The sequence below is a fragment of the Copidosoma floridanum genome, unplaced genomic scaffold (genome assembly GCF_036245765.1).
Source record: "Copidosoma floridanum isolate Cflo_tuat_1 unplaced genomic scaffold, Cflo_Japanese_pri ptg000021l, whole genome shotgun sequence".
In the NCBI taxonomy this organism is placed as follows: Eukaryota; Metazoa; Arthropoda; class Insecta; order Hymenoptera; family Encyrtidae; genus Copidosoma; species Copidosoma floridanum.
Window position 1 is genome coordinate 21,337,019 of NW_028321898.1, and position 17,912 is coordinate 21,354,930.

The 17,912-nt window shown below is 31.9% G+C and overlaps 1 protein-coding gene across 5 annotated transcripts; it reads left to right on the forward strand.

The window, feature by feature from the left end:
* Positions 1–4,892: 4,892 nt before the first annotated feature.
* Positions 4,893–16,068, forward strand: Ak3 (Adenylate kinase 3). Of its 5 annotated transcripts, none has more exons than XM_023391303.2 (5): positions 4,893–5,040; positions 9,346–9,572; positions 9,850–9,969; positions 15,595–15,767; positions 15,833–16,068. In XM_023391303.2, exons 1-5 carry the CDS (start codon positions 4,952–4,954, stop codon positions 16,049–16,051), a joined length of 828 nt encoding a protein of 275 aa, XP_023247071.2. In that variant the 5' UTR covers positions 4,893–4,951; the 3' UTR covers positions 16,052–16,068. The 5 variants fall into 5 exon arrangements, with proteins under 5 accessions (XP_023247071.2, XP_014214387.2, XP_014214389.2 ...); XM_014358901.3 differs by lacking the exons at positions 15,595–15,767; positions 15,833–16,068 and adding exons at positions 11,298–11,470; positions 11,578–13,159; XM_014358903.3 differs by lacking the exons at positions 4,893–5,040; positions 15,595–15,767; positions 15,833–16,068 and adding exons at positions 7,682–7,771; positions 11,298–11,470; positions 11,578–13,159.
* Positions 16,069–17,912: the final 1,844 nt, after the last annotated feature.

A 17,912-nucleotide genomic window follows, 5' to 3' on the forward strand; every position in this document is an offset into this window, starting at 1 on the left:
ACTGTGCGGGAATGATACGGCAATAGTGAGCAATTGAGCATATACGACAGTGCCATGCAGCGCCACTAGGTCTGAATTCTGTATTACTGCGCATGCAATCAAATTCAGTTACGAGCGCCAAATACGTATCTCACAATACAGTATAGTGACAAGAGAAATTGGTACTATAGAAAAAAATGGTTCGATTCAAACAAACCTTATTATAAACCTTAAAGTGAATTTACTTAAAGTAAATAAATTTAACTTATTTTGATTCACATATTTATTTTGAGTGCCGAACACATTATTGTTAATTATAAATAAATAACCGACATTTTCATGATAAAAGCATGTTCGTTCAAAGCATATAGTGATAACTATAAATGTTTGGATCATTTCACAAAAAATCTATACTTTGATGTATGAAACAGAATTTGAAAAACTTAGTATTTCGTATTTTTTTCATTATTTTTTTGGAGTTCTGAATATGATGGATACTTTTAGATCCAAATCAATAGCAATTTTAGAAAATCCATATTCAGGTTTCAAAAGCATGTTACAGAGATGATACTTTAGAATTATTTATTCATAGAGACGAAAGCCGTATGTTAATGACGATACTGCAACTATACAGCTACAATCAAATTTTGCGTTTCAATTCGATGATGCACAAAACGGTCCAGAATACAAAACGTTCTTATTCAAGGGCCCAAAAGTTAACACTTTATTTTATGAAATTGTCTTGTCAACAAATTGTAGTTCATCTCAGACTTTCTGATAATGTAGCATCCCGCGTAGAAATTTTTACGTTTGGCCAAACGTTGGCTAAATATGGGCAATGAGACATTCCCAAACTTGGATTTTTGCTGAAATTTTTTATGAGTGGAGGAAAATATTTTCCGCACACTATGTGGAAAAATCGATTTTCCACACTAATATCAGTGCGGAAAACACCTATTTTCCGCACACTTATTGTGAAAAAACTTGTACGCAACTCGTGCGGGACGATTTCCCGCACTCGTGTGATAGACTCGCACTCGAGGTCGGTGACGGTAACTCGTGCCGTGCAATCACACTCGTGCGAGTCAATCACGACTCGTACGGGAAATCGTCTTTTTCGCTCTTGTTACGTAAATAACTATTTTATATACAATTAATTGTAACTGAATAAATTTACATAAAAATTTTTTTAGAAAAATTGTAGAGTCAATTTAATAACATGACTTAAAAAAAATTATAGTATAAAAATTGTAGTATTGGTACGATATGTAGACAATTCGTGTTATACTTTGTTCCATCTCGTGAAAGCCGAATGGATTAGCATATGGATGAACATTGGCTAAACTTAAGTCAAAAATTTCAGCAAAAATCCAAGTTTAGGATTTTCTCATTGCCCATATTTAGCCAACGTTTGGCCAAACGGCGAAAGTTTGGCCAAACGTAAAAATTTCCATGCGGTATAGAACATTTAAGAAGGTAACCAACAGGTTGCACAGGCTGCAGAAAAATTAATTTCAAAAGCTAATATATTTATTTCTATTTGTTTCTTCATCTTACATCCATAATATTATTTTTTTTAAATTCCATTTAAAAATTGTCTACATAAATAAAACTTGCAGAAAACTCTTACAGAAAATGATTACAAATTCTAAAATGAAACAAGTAGTTCGTTTGAAACAGATAAATTTCGTGTCTAGCTGAAACAATTTATAATGAAAACACTGTAAACATTTATTTGAATGTGTAAATGTCATAGATGATTTGAAAGAAAATTTTTATGTATATAAAAGTGTTGTTCAATTAATTAATCAGAATAAGTTTAACTTTTTACCTTAAAAAAAGTTATTGAAATAATTTTCTTTCGTAGGGTGATTTGTTAATATGAATTTTTTGATAGGTTTAAGAAAATTGTCAATTAAAACAAAAACTAGAGGTGATATCATTTACAATCACTTGCGTCATAGTTTACTGTGCTTTGACACTACAAAATAAAGGTTATGGTACTCACATTTCTGTTGTTTTCGTTTCATTTTTTTGGTTGTTGATGTACTTAACTTGACGTAACTTTTGGATGATGTGTTTTACACTTAAAAATAACTAAAACATTTTTTATTACCTTGATTGTTGTAGTTATTAAACAGCTACAAATTTTGTATAATTTACTGAATTGAAAAAATTAAATGTCAAAATAACGTGAATGTTGTGTATTTTCTTACTTTAAATAATATTAATAAATACACATAATTAGTGAATGGTAATAGTTAGCATAGGGCTAAAATACACTTAAAATTTGTATATTTTTAACAAGCTATTTGTGTCAAATGCAAATTATACAAGCCGTAAGTAGCCTGTTTGATGTTAAACAGAAAAATTCTCTCAGTCCATCAAACTAATGATGTATTACTTAAAATTTGTGAGCGATTAAACTAAGCTCAAAACTTTTATAGTCTCTACATAAAAATAAAATCTGCTCCAGATTCCTAGTGAATGTATTAATTTATTTAGATAAGTTATCATTAAAAACAAAAAAGTAACCTACAAAAGATAGTTAAAAAAATATAAAATTGAGCGATTGATTTTATTTTTTGTTTCTACAAACCGAAAATAATGTTTTAAATAATTTTTATTTAAAACCAATACAAGAGTTTTTTTAAGAAAGAAAGTATTTTGAAAGCCAAAAACTATCCTGTATAGTTAGTTTATTACATTTCTTATTTTTTATACTTTTAAAATAAACGACATATAATTTTAAATAATAAATAAATGTTTTGTATGCTTTTATTGTATTTTCGATGTGATTGGAATTTTATTAGCATTTAATCCATACACTTTTTTAGCTATGCATACTTCTCAAATTTAGATGAATCATTTTATTTATAATGATAATGGAGTCAATGTCGTAGTCTGTAGATGGAATCAATTTTGTTAAGTATATAAACCTCTTTCTCCACAAATAAAACGTTTGTATATAAAAAAAAATTGTTTTTTTACAAGTATATTGCTCATTAATGATTTGTATCTACTTCGATTCTTTATGAAGGCACATTTTATTTTTTTATTTTTTTTTTAATGAAAGTATACACTATTTTAACTCAATAATACGTCAATGGATATTCATGTATTCATAGCATTCAGCAATGCAGTTCAAAAATAAATAAAGGAACAATAATTTGGTGCTAGATTTTTTTACGTTACCGTAATATTTTTTTACTGATTAAAATATCTGTAAAAAGTAGTATTTTTTATTCTTATTGAAATGTGGTTACAATAATACTTTATTGTTGCAATGGAAAGAAGGAAAAAATTGACACTTCATCTATTGTACACAACTTCGCTTATTTTTTTTTTTCACTTATTATTAGATATTGCTTTATGTAGTTAGGTACTAAACCTTACCTATGCACCATTGATTCTGCCGTTAGTTACACAAATATTTTTATTCAGACGTGTTTTAACTTAAACACCATTACATAAATAAATGAGTAATCATTTTAAAAGTATTTTTTTTTAATGATAAAAATGTTTGCTGCACAGTAAATTATGCAAGCGACATTCGAAAATTCCATGAAATTTTATTTCATCTTAACTTTAGTTGAACGCCATTTTCATTTAAATACTGTTTTTAAGCGTATCAACAAATCAAATAGTATTAATCTTAATTATTTTTATATTACAAAACCTTTATTTTGATTTATCCTGAGATTTATTGCAATTAACCTTGTAAAAATTCCGTTAAATAATGCAGGTCGCTGGTTTCAACCAATTACGGGCACAACGAATAAACAGGCCTCAGTCACGTGACAATCAATCTTTTAAGATAGGTGTAAAGTTATGTTTGCTATTAGTTTTAACATATTACAGAAATACTTTTTTTAATCTTGTGGAAACATTTGAGAAGAACTGCAGGAACATTTTTATACTATTGCATAGATTTATTTTTTACGATCTTTATCTAATATTTCAAAATTATTTCATCAAAGGCATATATTAACGATTCTACCGAATAGTTTTCGTGCAATATTGCTGAAATATTTAAAATTGTGGTCTTTCCAAATGCTATGTGGGATCAAACTCAAATTAAAAACTTAAACTAAAAAAACTGTAGAGCTTAAAATTTTTTGAGCCGTATATTAACATAGTAGTTTTAAATTTTATATCACAATCATATTTTATTTTACAATATTATATTAATCTCGTTAAAATTTTTATAAAAAATGATAATTAGTCATGATTTTTTTCTTTTGTTTCATACTTGATCAATATATGAAAGGCTGGATCGAATAACTCCGCGCTCGGCCACTTTTCGCATGTGCGTGTATATATATACACACAAAGTTGTTCTCTCGCTGTGAACATCCGAGGGTTGTTGGTGATTGAAAAAAACCTGTTTTACAATTTTTGTCGGAAAACTTTCAGCGAGAAATTTGTGCCACTTGATCTTTCGAATGTCTATGCATAGTTTCACATTAAAATATTAAGTTAAACAGATATTAGAAGTCATTTTTAAAAAAATGCGCTGTGCAAGTGTAGTATGTGCTGTCCTACTGTCTTCTAATGTACCTCCATCGGCCGGTCAGTAACGAATTTTTTTTTCTCAAAATGACTTCTAAATTCATTTAACTCAATACTTTAATGTGAAATTTTGCATAGAAAGATCAAGTGGAAGAACTTTCTCGCTGGAAATTTTCCGACAAAAATTGTTAAATAGGTTTTTTTCAATCACAAACAACGCTCGGATGTTCACAGCGAGAGAAAGCAACTTTGTATATACATGCGACAAGTGGCCGAGCGCGAAGCATGTTGTTCGATACAGCCTTATTTAAAAATTTCGTAAACGTTTAACTGCAGGTATATTATAGGAATCAGAACGAAAAAAAAAGAAAACCAGCAAAAGTATATGAAAATGAAAATAATGTCACGAAGCATACGACATCACTGCTCGATTGGATTTATCATTGGATTGGTCACATTGATGATTGCATGGCACACTAATTACTTTTTCACCCCAAACGAGATATCGACAACAATCGCATATTATTGTGCTTATGTTTTGCACTATGAGTAAGTATATTACACGACAATGACGACAATGTTGTGTTTATTTTTTCTTAGTTTTGCCTGTGGAATTACATAATTTGCTTGATGAAAATGCTTATAGTTTGTTTTTTTAATGTTAGTTATTGTGCTTTTATATGTGTATAACGAATCCACCCGCCTGACTGCAAAAGAATAGAATGATCGTTCTTAAAAAAAAAATTCCATTTGCATTTTTTAAAACCATTCATACACTCAATTTTATCAATACTTTAGAATTTAATTTAAAAAATCTACCATCCTATACAAATAATTTAAAATTATACTACTGGATATTGCAATTAAAAATTAAACAGAATATAATTTGTTACAGGTTATATAGTAAAAAAAACAGCCTGTGCGAATTATTTGTATTGAATTTCACATTGTTCGTGTCATATTTCGCATTTTAAATACTTCAAATAATGTGATTTAAGATTTATTTAAGATTTTCGAAATTTTAGTAACTTTTACAAAAAAAAGTTTTTTTTGGCAAAATCTTTTCCACACACAGAAAAACAATTCTGGCACAGTAAAAAATGTTTTCCGCACTCTAGAAAATGTTTTCCGCACACTGGAAATAAAAAATCTTTGCCACATACCGGAATAGTAGTTTTCCTACGAGTTTGAAAAGTCTCTGTTTGCGAACCGAGAGGTTTGCGGCCCGAGCCGAAAGCGAGGTTCGTAAAGGAGACTTTTCGAACGAGTTCCGGAAAACTGCTTTTTCGCCCGAGGAAGTACTAGCCTCCCAAAACCACCCGAGGGTGGAAAAATAATTTTCCGTACTCTGAAAAATAAAAATAATTTTTCACACACTGGAAAAATAATCATTTTCTGCACACCAGAAAATTTGTTTAGCACACTTTTTTCATAAACAGTGTGGGAAATTTTATTTTTTACACTAAAAATAATGTAGAAACAACCCATTTTCCGCACACTGTTACGAAAAACAGTGTATAAGTGATGGCCTTTGAAGAAATAGGCCCCCCATGACGCAAACGACTGTTATGATCAGTACATAAAAATAACAATTCTAATGCTTATTTTAGTCAAGTTAATTTTACTGTTCATAACACGTGTTACCGATTATTATGTTAAATTTTTATATTGTATAAAATCACATTATCATAGAACGTTATAATATTTCATATTTTTGTATGACTATTTTAATATTCAATATAACATTATTATATTTCAAGCAGTTTTGATCTGTGCAATCGGTTATTTTTACATCATTTTTTCGTAACTCTGCCAAATTTTCCTTAACTTTTAAAAAACGTTGCTGAAATTTGTTTGACGTTGCTAAACTTTGAAAAGCTCTGCCAGATTCTGGTACAAATAGCCGTAGATTGGCAGTGTCAATTGGCAGTCTCTATCTGTATTGAAGTATAACGTTAGACGGTCTTTGCCAGTTATAAGTATTTACTCGGATCGCAATAAAAAATACAGTACTGTCAAGGTAATAACTAATCGGCGAAGAAAATCAATTAACAAACAATGCAGGTCAGTGCTAAGATCACCTAAAATTTTACTGTTACGGGAGCGACATCATTTCTAAAGCTGAAACAGTGAACACTCACCCATCACGATTTTAATATTATATAGACACTCTGTACAAAAATTAATTTAACTCATGTTAATGCAAAAAAAGCCAAGCCAATACGGTTATCTGAAAAAATGCGTCCCATATAGATACATAACGAAGACTAGCATGACTTGCCAAGGCAAAATAAAGACCACGAGCATCGTTTAATTGAGGCGATACATTGTTTTGAATTTTCATTTTGACGTAATAATAATTTGAAGTGCGTTCGATGGTTCATTTATTGATTTTAATTCAATCGCGATCACTAATATCGTCGAAAACGTTTTTTTCATTATTTTCAAGACGTAAACTACGATAGCGAGTCATTATTACATTTTAGATCGGGAGCACAAGTTGTACTTGACGCGTGAGTTGTCTTTTTTTTACCGATCCTGAGCTGTGCTTATTCTCGCGTGGATTGTCGACATTTATTTTTTTTTGTACACAATATGAGCAGGTAACAGTGATGCAGATACAGATACTAAATAACTTTATTTTCCATCATTAATCATACAGAGAGTATAAAAACGCGAAGTTACGCGGTGGGGAGGAGTTGAATGTTATAGCAGAGTATCGCATTGTCGTTACTTTTCTACAGCCATTCGCTCGATAGTAACAAGCTCGCGACGAACACAAGCTTTTCGGCCATCGAGTATAAAAGCCACTTACATTCAATCCCCTCCACTTACATATTTGTAATATCATTTTAACACACTTCGATTGCTCACGGGAAGGGGGGATTTCACGATCGACTCATTACAACTTAATTACTCTTTAAGCACTATATATATATGGATCATTTCACGAAAAGCCGTAGAAAAAATGTTCTGCACTTTGTTCTGATTTATGTTCATACCTATTATATACACTTGGTGGGAAATTAATTTGTATATGATGCACTATTATATTGGTAATGTCAATTGTGGATGGGTCGGCTATAGCTACCACCTCTAGTATACTCTCGTAGGTATGTATAGGTGTATATCTACGTTCAGCATGTATCCAACGAAAAAATACGTGGCTCGGTTTAGTCGCTCTCGACGATCGTGCGCGATCAGAGCTCCTATGTTGCTGCTGTTCTTATTTATTTACTAAATCGCATTTCGATGGATGTGACTTGACCGAGAGACAAGGGTATATTTTTAAATGTGAATTCGTTTCGTGCTTAAAATAAATACTTTTTTTTCTGTCGTCAATACCTTTGATCTTTTAATAAAAGCTCCAGTCACATGTGGCTCTAAATTTTTTTTTCCAAGTGGACACACGTGCGTATAAAATGGAATGTTTTACTGTGGTTGACTACAACAGTTTACCGTGACAATCAAAGATGAGAAATTACCAGTTTCCATGTTCATTTTTTCGCCACATGTACCAGTGTAATCAATTTGGCTTGTTACGTCATTTTTTGCAAATCAATATAGCTTGACGATAAAATCATGTGGGGTCACGTGTTTTCGTTACGAAAAAGAGGGATTTTAAAGAATTCTGTGTGCGATAACACATCCGAGAGTGGGGCGCATTCGGTTGGAAACGAGCCCAGCATCAATATAAAAAATATTAATGTGCAGTTTAACGCAGAGTTTCTCGGAGTTTACAATTCGTAATCCAAAGTGTTTTCTAAATTTTTTGTATCGCATACACATAATTGCACACAGTATTCGATTTTTAATCGAATTTGATTATTATCGACGTATTTCGAGTTTTAATTAAGATAAAATTGAAGCTTGTGATTACAAATACAGTGTGATAATCGGACACCGACACACGAAACAAGAGTATGTTCATTTTTAATGGCGTAACTTATAATTACTGACACAAAGTTATGTTTGTTACTTAAATGCAGAAACGCGTCTATTTACGTACTACATCCGAGTGTCAACGAAAATAAAAAAAAAAAAATAAAAAATACGAGTTTCAACAACAGCGTCCGATCATCTTTTAGCGAAGCGAAATCAAGATTTTTCATTTTTATACTCTTGCTGTCCTCGATCGGGTACCAAAGTCCGGGACTTATATATAGATTTGCGGCGCGATGCGTGCACTATCAGTCACAGTTCGAGACGAGCGAGAAACGAGAGACAAGGTCATGCTCTTGGTGTTCCGTGTATTACGTATATTTTCGCCCCCCCTTTTTCCGTCTCGTTTATATATATATGCGATTAGATTATATATTATATACAGACGCGTGCAAGGAAAAGTCCGATAATTACCCACTTGTGGCGCGCTCTCCGATGTATCGCTGCGCGCGCGTTTTGGTGGATTGCGTGAGAATTTTATCGCGTACTTGGAGTACCCAGTTGTTGTCGGGATTGAGAGCTTGGATATTCATTGCTCGATTGAATATCTCGCTGATTTTATTTTACTGTGTTATTAACTATATTACGTCCAAGGGCCTTTTTTTAAAATAGTGTAATCAGTTTATACGAGGCTACAGCTGTTTTTCATGATGTATCGTTTTTGAGCCGATTTATCGCAAAGTGGCGTAAAAAAATTTGCTTTTTTTTCTAATTTACCTGAAAAATTAATTCAGCTTTACAATCAAACTTATTGTACACACTTAACATCTGATGAACTCACAGTGTTTGGGGATTAATTCAGTTTCATTATTGGTATTTTTTTGTTGCGAAATAAATAAAATACATAAATTGAGACGGCACATTTCAATTAAACTGAGAAACAAAGCTAATGTAGCATTATCTGGCAAAAAGATCGGACATCAGCCAAGCCGAAGAGGAAGCGGTTATCGAAAAGGCCGAGGACAAGGCAGTTACCATGGTTGGAGTGACCAATGGCGCTAAAGCAGCCTTTAGGGCTGTCATTTTAGGAGCACCTGGTTCCGGCAAAGGCACTATATCGGCTCGCATCGCCAAACAGTTCAACATCACTCATATATCAAGTGGCGACAAACTTAGGTTTCATGTTGCCCAACAGACCGGTAGGTTTTTGCCATTGTTCAGTTAGTATTAATTTTGTTAAATTTATTGGTGCTTTTTCATGAACCACTTACAAAATGAATCCGCTTAATATTGATGACGCTTAAATATTAATTCGTTCGTTACACAATCGTTACTTTGATTAGATAGTCTAGCGATTTACGGACGATGAAATCGACCACGACCGGCGCGTTAATTGCTCCCATTGCCCCTTTTTAAAGATATTTGTATACTTTTTTGACAAACGTTGGGATTTAAAATAATTTTTTTTTGTTCCAGTTCTGGGAAAGGAAGTAAAAAAGTACTTGGATTCTGGACATTTGGTACCAGATAAAACCATGATATCCCTTATAAACGAAGAAATCCATACTCTGAATGGTCGCAGTTGGCTTTTGGATGGTAAATTTGACAAATTGCTGCAATTTAAAACATAATATACATACCGTGAATGGCAATCGAAGGCAAACAAAAGTTATCCTAATCGTCTTTACGGACTTTCCCCAGTTAAGTTTATTTATTTTATTTTTTTATTTTTTTATGTTAAATTTCCTAATCGTCTTTACGGACTTTCCCCAGTTTAGTTTATTTATTTTATTTTTTTATTTTTTTATGTTAAATTTAAGGTTGTTAAATTTGTGTGTTATCGCTGCTCACAGTGGGCCAGTCCAGATGTGAGACCTCACTTTTACAGCGGCACATTTTACTGTCCGACGGAAAAAACGAGTCAAGTAACATTTTTATTGAAAACGAATTATTTAAGTTTCTTGATTCGTGATGGCGTTTTCAGCATTAAAAATTTTCTGCCATTTTTTCGAAATAAATGAATTAAAATAAAGGAAATTGACGAATTTTTGTGAGTGCCCAAAAAAAAGAATAAGAGACATACATTTAAAAATCGAAGTCAGTTTACACTGGAAAAAACTTGTAAGAGCAATTAATCTTTTTTTTTTAAATTGTTAAATGAGTGAGAAAAGTTTTAGCTTTATAATTTATATTTTAAAAACGAAATACATTTTTTAATTCTCAGGTGAGAACTCATCTGATATCTTACCTGGGAATTTGAAAAATGTATTTCATTTTTAAGAAATAGACATAAAATACTTTAAAAGATGTGTTTTTCGATTCACCAGTCTACTGGTAATACCACCGAGGCAACTTTGAATACTGTAAAAATGATTTTTAATTTTTTTTTTTTTTAAGTACTGCTACTTTTTATGAGATCTCTCCTGATGATCGTAGATAGGGCTGGCGTTCGAATTTCCTATTCATGCTTCAAAATTTTTATTTCCAAATTCTTTCAACTATATAACCTTTTCGTACGAAAATCTAGTCTCAATATTTGAGTGAGAATTATATGATTCTGTTGATGGTTGGGTGTTGAAAAATTAACGATGAAACGTAATGCTGTACTTGACATCAAAACTGGTCTACTGTGAAAAGTAGTAGCACAAAATTACTTATAATAAAAAATATCACTAAATTCAAGCAAATTTTCAAAACATCACTCAGTTTATTTTTGTTTGCCCTTGTTTGAAATTCTCCGAGAACTTGCAAAAAATTTATTTTTGTTCTCTAGTTATCGAAAAGCGTTTGCATGACTTATTTTTTCAATTTTGTGTCATTGTTGTTTTTTATTAATCGTAACATCAACTAAAACCACTTTCAAAGTCAGTTGATTGTCGTGCAAAAAACACGATGTATCATTTTTTTTTTCATTAATAATATAGGCTTCCCCCGCACAAAGTCACAAGCTGAGGCATTGCAAAAAATACAGCCGGTGACCCTCGTGATCAACGTCGATGTTCCTGACTCGGTTATACTCGAGCGCATTCAAAACCGCTGGATACACGCACCCAGTGGTCGAATTTACAATATCGGATTCAACGATCCGAAAGTACCGGTGAGAACAAATTTCCATTCTTCCCCGCGGACTCGGGACGATATTTTTTTTCCCCCCTTTTTTTTCATCCATCAAAATTCATTCTTCATAAAATATCCATTTATCAGGGAAAAGACGATACGACTGGTGAGTCCCTGGTTCAACGAGCCGACGACCAGCCGGAGATAGTCAAAGCTCGTCTTAAGGAGTACGCGATGAAGACAAAGCCAGTGATCGATTATTACGGAAAGCTGAACGTTCTCGAATCATTTGCTGGCAGCACGACCGACAGCATATGGCCAATGATCAGAGAACGGGTTGCACAATACGCGAATACAGAGACGTGATAAAGAAATGGTTTCTATTGGACACGTACAGTCAGAAAACTTAGAACTTAGCTAAAACGAAAAAGGGTACCAAGAGTTGTTTCCATTCTGATAGTAAATGGCCATACTTGTATTTTTAATGAGGTTGTGCACACATCCATACTCCATTTGATCCATACGGCAGATTTAATTATGAAAAAGTAAAAATAAAAACGCGTGTTTTTTTTTTTTATTAACAAAAATTAACGATGATAGAGCAAGTTAAAGTTCGATAGTTAGTGGAGTGTTATGCTACAAATTTTTACTGCTGCGTTATAATTTTAAATTTTTATGTACAAGAAAAATAATTCGTAGCTAGAATATTTATGGATGATTTATCACATGTAATCAATGCGTTTCCTTATGCAAAATGATTGTTTACGAATACATGTTGTTGACACATACATGACCAAAGTCACAGTAATTATGTTACAAAGTCAGTGCGCCAATGCGATGATTGTTAGATACAATGCTCGTTACGGCTTTTCACTTCGTTACAGCACGCTATTTTCAGCATTTCGCTTAGTTGGCTTACCTTACGGGTCTAATTTACAGTTTTACCCAATACACTTATAGATTATAGTAATAGGGTCCTCACACATATACTTATACATTTAAAATCCATGGAAATCGATTCGTTCCATAAGTTTTCATAAAAGGTTTGGTAATTTCTCTGATCCAGAAACTTATGGACCCTATTTATAGTGGAAAGCAGATATCATAAAGCAGCAGCTTATCATTGTTTAGTATACCTAGATAGAGGGTGCAAAAAGCTTTTTCATCGATTATAAAGGTAAACAAATAAATGTTAAGCTTCCTTTTTCTACTCTATGCTTCCTGATGCTTTCTTCTTTCCGTCTACGGGATACATCGATTACCACTAGGTGTGATCTAATATGGTACCTAATCGAAGTTACGGCCTTTTGCAAAATAATTTTGAAGGAATTATGGCTTAACAGCCACATAGGTATACCTTAGTTGCAGTTTCTTAGATACTTGTTCCTCTTTCCTAATAAGAGCATGTAACTGTGATATCGCGATTCGACAAGTAGCTATTGCAATATGGAATTTATATTGCTGTTGTTGACACTACGTTATAGACAATACATAACATATTGTATAAGAATTTCCGAGACAAACGAATCGAGTCAATCATGCATTATGTTAGATTATAACGGATAAGTAACATACGCGATAGTTGCCGTGTATGGACAAGGGGTGTCACTAAGGAGGGGGGTTCGAGTCAACTGCCCTTTATTTAATTATTTAAGCAAGTATCAAATCATATTGAATACTGATGTCGAATATATATATACACACACACACACACACATACATACATACACATACACACACACACACACACACACAAGATTTCATAAAAAGTTTAATGTATTCAGAGCGAAATAATGATCGAGTTTTACATATCAAGCAAAACAGAGTCAGAATTTATTTTACCAAGCATTTAGTAGTCATTATTTCTGATACAGTTTTAATTACTAAACAATGTGTAGGATGCTTTTTTTGATTGGTGGTTCTTTCAGTATACTTTTGCACTGAAAATATGTAGATAGACTAATTAAAAAATAATTCCAATTTTGACAACAGTCAGACTTTCATTGATAAAGTTGTCCACGAAGTAAAAAAAATCCCCAAAAGATTATGCTTTAATTAACTTTCTTTAAATATTTATGACTTTTTAAAAACTTTTCTTGTACTAAAAATGTTTTTCGAAATTATTGTATGCGTGAAAACCCATTCTTAATGTACTATTTTTTCTTTTATATTGCACCCCCCCCTTGGGTTATTACCTGGTGACGCTCTTGTAGTATATAGATAAATACAAAAATTTTGTGTTCACATGTATAGACATTCGTGAAAAGTATCAAGTAGGCGTATATAAATAGGCCGTTAGGTTTTTCTTTGTAACGCTTATACCTAACTAATACATGCTTATATGTAGGACAATAGTTATTTCTTAGAGCACAAATTTTGTACGATTATAGGCCAAAAAATTATTTAGGAGTACGTTTTTGCCACACCGAAAATTTTAATTCAATTTTTAATAAGGGAACAAATAAATGAGTTTGCTGAAATAAATGATTTTTTTTTAATTGTCATCTTGATTCCTTTAACAATCTAATAATCATGATTAACAGCAATCCACGGTATAGTAAGTATAGTCTTAAATGTGAGTTTTTTTAAATAATACTGACTAAAATCACCTGATTTTTGTTTTATCGTGTACTATCAAGGCAATTTTTGCAAAAAATTAACATCAATGGATCATGCTGAGCTGGATTTTAATGTGTGATAGTAAGTGTTTTTAATCACTTGTCCTTGAAACTTCAGTGTGTTTTATCAATTTTTTTTTTCAACAAGACTGTCTTAGCAATTAGGTATAAGGAGTCAGCGTATGTTTATATGAGAAAATCCACAATAAGTACAACGTTTTTGTCCCTCGTTTTAATGAAAAAAATTTTTTTGAGTCACACCCTTGAAACTAGGCTCATTTTACTCGTAAAGCAATGTACTATGAGGAACAAATTTTGAACACGGGTTTCAGTGATATTTTTTTTTGAAATTTTTTTTTTATTATAATAGAAGAAAAAACGGTATATTATTCGTGGATTTCCTAATATATATATATATATTGGAAACTAAAAAGTTTCAATACTTGAATTCAATGAATTTTTAGTAGAAACCAAAATTTATTACAGCTTCAACTATTTGAAAATTTGTAAAGCATTCAGGAATTCGTAGTTAAGATCCTGTGTAGAATTTTATTTTGAACAACTTCGTTGTATCTAATACACAAATATTTACGTTTACAAATACATAATTTTTCTATTTTTACATTTATTAGAAAACATCTTAAATTTGCTTATGCTCTAAGATTTGGTTGCGAAACATGATACAAACATTTGGGCATATTTTTTAGAACGTTCACTTTTATATAGACTTTTATCTAAATTGAAAAATTTTTTAGTTAATGCGGAAAAAATTTTAATCGCAAAATCTTCAAGTTTTATATTTCAATTACGCAGCATTGTAGAGCTGTCCTTGTGGTTATTGGTTTTTTCACATTCGTGTTCACATAACTTAAACATGTATATTGCTTACTTCTGAAGACATTCATACGTTAGGGGTTAATGTTTCAAATTTTTATTTATTTTTTTTTTAATTAAGTGATGATATTTACAGAGTGAATACTAATGAATACACAATAAGAGTGTACCATTACAACTAGCTCAGGATATAAACTATTCTCTGTATGCAGCTATATGAAACAGCACCACTTGCATGGGAAACGTGGTTGTGCTAAATAACATGAGTACATAGCTTGTTCCGTAATTTTACTACGTCTCGTTACCAAATCTCAGAGACCCACCGAATTTAAGTATAATCCGCAAACTTCGTTAATCTTTTTTTTTTTTTTTACATCTTTGAAGTAAAAAAAAATGTCTCGCTAAGAAATTTATGGATTCTATTATCCAGCACTGGTAGGCTGCGCTATTTTAGATAACTGCTCATGTAAAGTAGTGATTTAAAGTAGACTTAGTAAGAGGACCATAAATGATAAGTTATCTCTTGGTATACTGTCACAGTTTCGTCATTTTTTTCTTGGTGTAAAAATGACATCGCAACACGTGCCGTGAGAACAAAAATTACCTTGAATAGTTCGAACTGTATTTTTTTTTTTTACTAGTAACACTTTAAATAACTGTCAAAAATAAAAAAGATTAAACACAAATAAGGATAATAACTTTAACTCAATAGGATTTCCAAGAACACTGACACAAGCGCAAATCTTAGAGTCCATTCTTCCGGTTACTCTGGTTATCAATCTCGTGGTGCCAGACTCAGTGATTTTGGAGCGCTTGAAAAATCGCTGGACACACTTACCAAGCGGTCGTGTTTACAACATCGGATTCAACGATCCAAAAATTGAGGTAAGTTACCTAAAGCTTTTGATTAAAAAAATCGGTTTTGTAATTATTAAAATTTTTTTTTTTAGGGAAAAGATGATGTTACAGGTGAACCACTTTGTCAGCGTACCGACGACCAGCCGACAATAGTTCAGCATAGGCTTCAAGAATATGTCACTATGACGAAACCAGTAATTCAGTACTATGATAAGCGAGGCATCGTACATGAATTTGTTGGTCCATCCACCGACCAGATATGGCCAGGAATTGAAAAGTGCTTACAGCCCATTTTATCTAAGAGGACTTAAATTTTTTTTAATGCAATGCGGAATAAATAAATGACAAATCTTATGAATTTTGATGGTTCATTGTTAGCTTAAATATTGAAAATTAAATATTATTGATCAATTTGGACATCCTTAGTTTGCCACATCAATTGCGAAGATACCGCGAAACGAAGCCAGGACTCATGTCGCTTTTCCCACTAAAGTCAAAGTTAAAAAAGTATTCACACCATTTGTGCGTGTTGTAGGCGTAGAACTAGCTAGTATCTTTCAGTCAGCTTTAGTTGGCATAGTATTGTAAATAATGTTAACAACATTCATTTCGAAATTAAAAGAATTAAGTTTTGAACTCTAAAAATACGAGCTAGTTCTAAATTTATGCCTCGATAAATATTGCGATTGCGTCCCCGACTAATTCAAAGAGCAGTTGTTAGCAGATGAGCCAAAACGCGCACATTGCTATAACTTCATATCAAATATGACCATAACAGTAGATACTTTAATTGTGTTTATGCAAAATAAGATGAATATTTTGTATTTATTATCAAGTTAATTACAACCTACATTATCTGTTAATGTAGGTTATATGATTCTGATGATAGATCATTAATAACAACAAGCTTCTTGTGGGCGATATAAAAAATTATAATTCTGTTACAACGTTTCGGCCATTTCAGTGTAAACTATATATTGATTTTGAATATTTTGAATTTTATTGAGAAGAGCTCGATTATAGGGGTAGGCCAGGTAAACAGAGTATCATAAAGTAGATCTTATAGAATGGTATATATACATATATGGTGCTTTCATGATGTTTATTAGTTTGGAAGCGTTTCCAGAAATATTTTGTAGGTGTTAATTTCAGATAACAGTTTATTATACAGGGTGAGTCCCAGGTATTTGACAGTATCTACTGCAGATAAGGTAAATGTACCAATGCTTGGCCACCAACAAATTGGTCCCAAAGACTGGACACAATCACAATTTTATGAGTCGCACGAATTTTTGCAGCTGTAAAATATATTTTTATTAATATTCACGCTTAAAAATTATATTAATTTGATTGTTAATAGTTATCTTAATAATACTTTAATCAGGAAATAAGAAAAAAGTGTTTCTATAAAGTGATTTTGGTGAAGTGGCTTTGGGACATCTGTCAACGTAACCTCACTTTTAGTGTGTCCTAATAACTGGCCAATGTTAATTGCGTGCAATTCATACGACTGGCCAGTTATTGGGACTTAAAGTTTCGGCCACTGGGACAAGTTTTTTCTACAGTGGCCAAGAATTGGGACATTCCATCATGTCCAATAAGAAATAAAAGCTTTTTTTCTGTGCATGCAAAAAATTATTTTTTTTTGGTACAGCTTAAAATAGTGTTATAACTATGAAATAATACCTATTAGGACTTGAAATTTTACTTTTTTTTTATAATTATGGAATACTTTAGAAATTGGTCTACTAAGATGGCCAACGTTTGGTACATTTACCTCTTAAGTGTTGCTAATGGCTTTAGGATCATGTGAGAATTTGATGAACTTGGTCTTTTTAGGAGACAAACAAACGTTTAAGGAAGTAGTTTGGTAAGTCGTGTGTCTCTCTGGCTCTCCTATGAAAACATAACCATTAGTAGTTTTTACAATGCTTATTATATAATTTCTTCTCTCACCAGTACCCTCGAGATGTTAATAAAATTGAATACGATTGTGAGATATTTTTTTATCATTGGTAAAATTTTCGTCAAATGTTCGTTGTTAATATATGAGATAAATGCAACAGAAGTGATCAAAAAGACGACAGCCCATAAGCTTACATGTGAAAATTGGCTTGATAATAATACTAATTACTCGGTTCCTAGATATCCTTGTTCCTTTAAATTTTGACA

Coding starts and splice junctions, on each gene's coding strand:
- Ak3 (XM_023391303.2), top strand. CDS start 4,952: ATGATTGCATGGCACACTAATTACTTTTTCACCCCAAACGAGATATCG. Junction 9,573..9,849: donor TCATGTTGCCCAACAGACCG/GTAGGTTTTTGC, acceptor TTTTTGTTCCAG/TTCTGGGAAAGGAAGTAAAA. Junction 9,970..15,594: donor TCGCAGTTGGCTTTTGGATG/GTAAATTTGACA, acceptor TTAACTCAATAG/GATTTCCAAGAACACTGACA.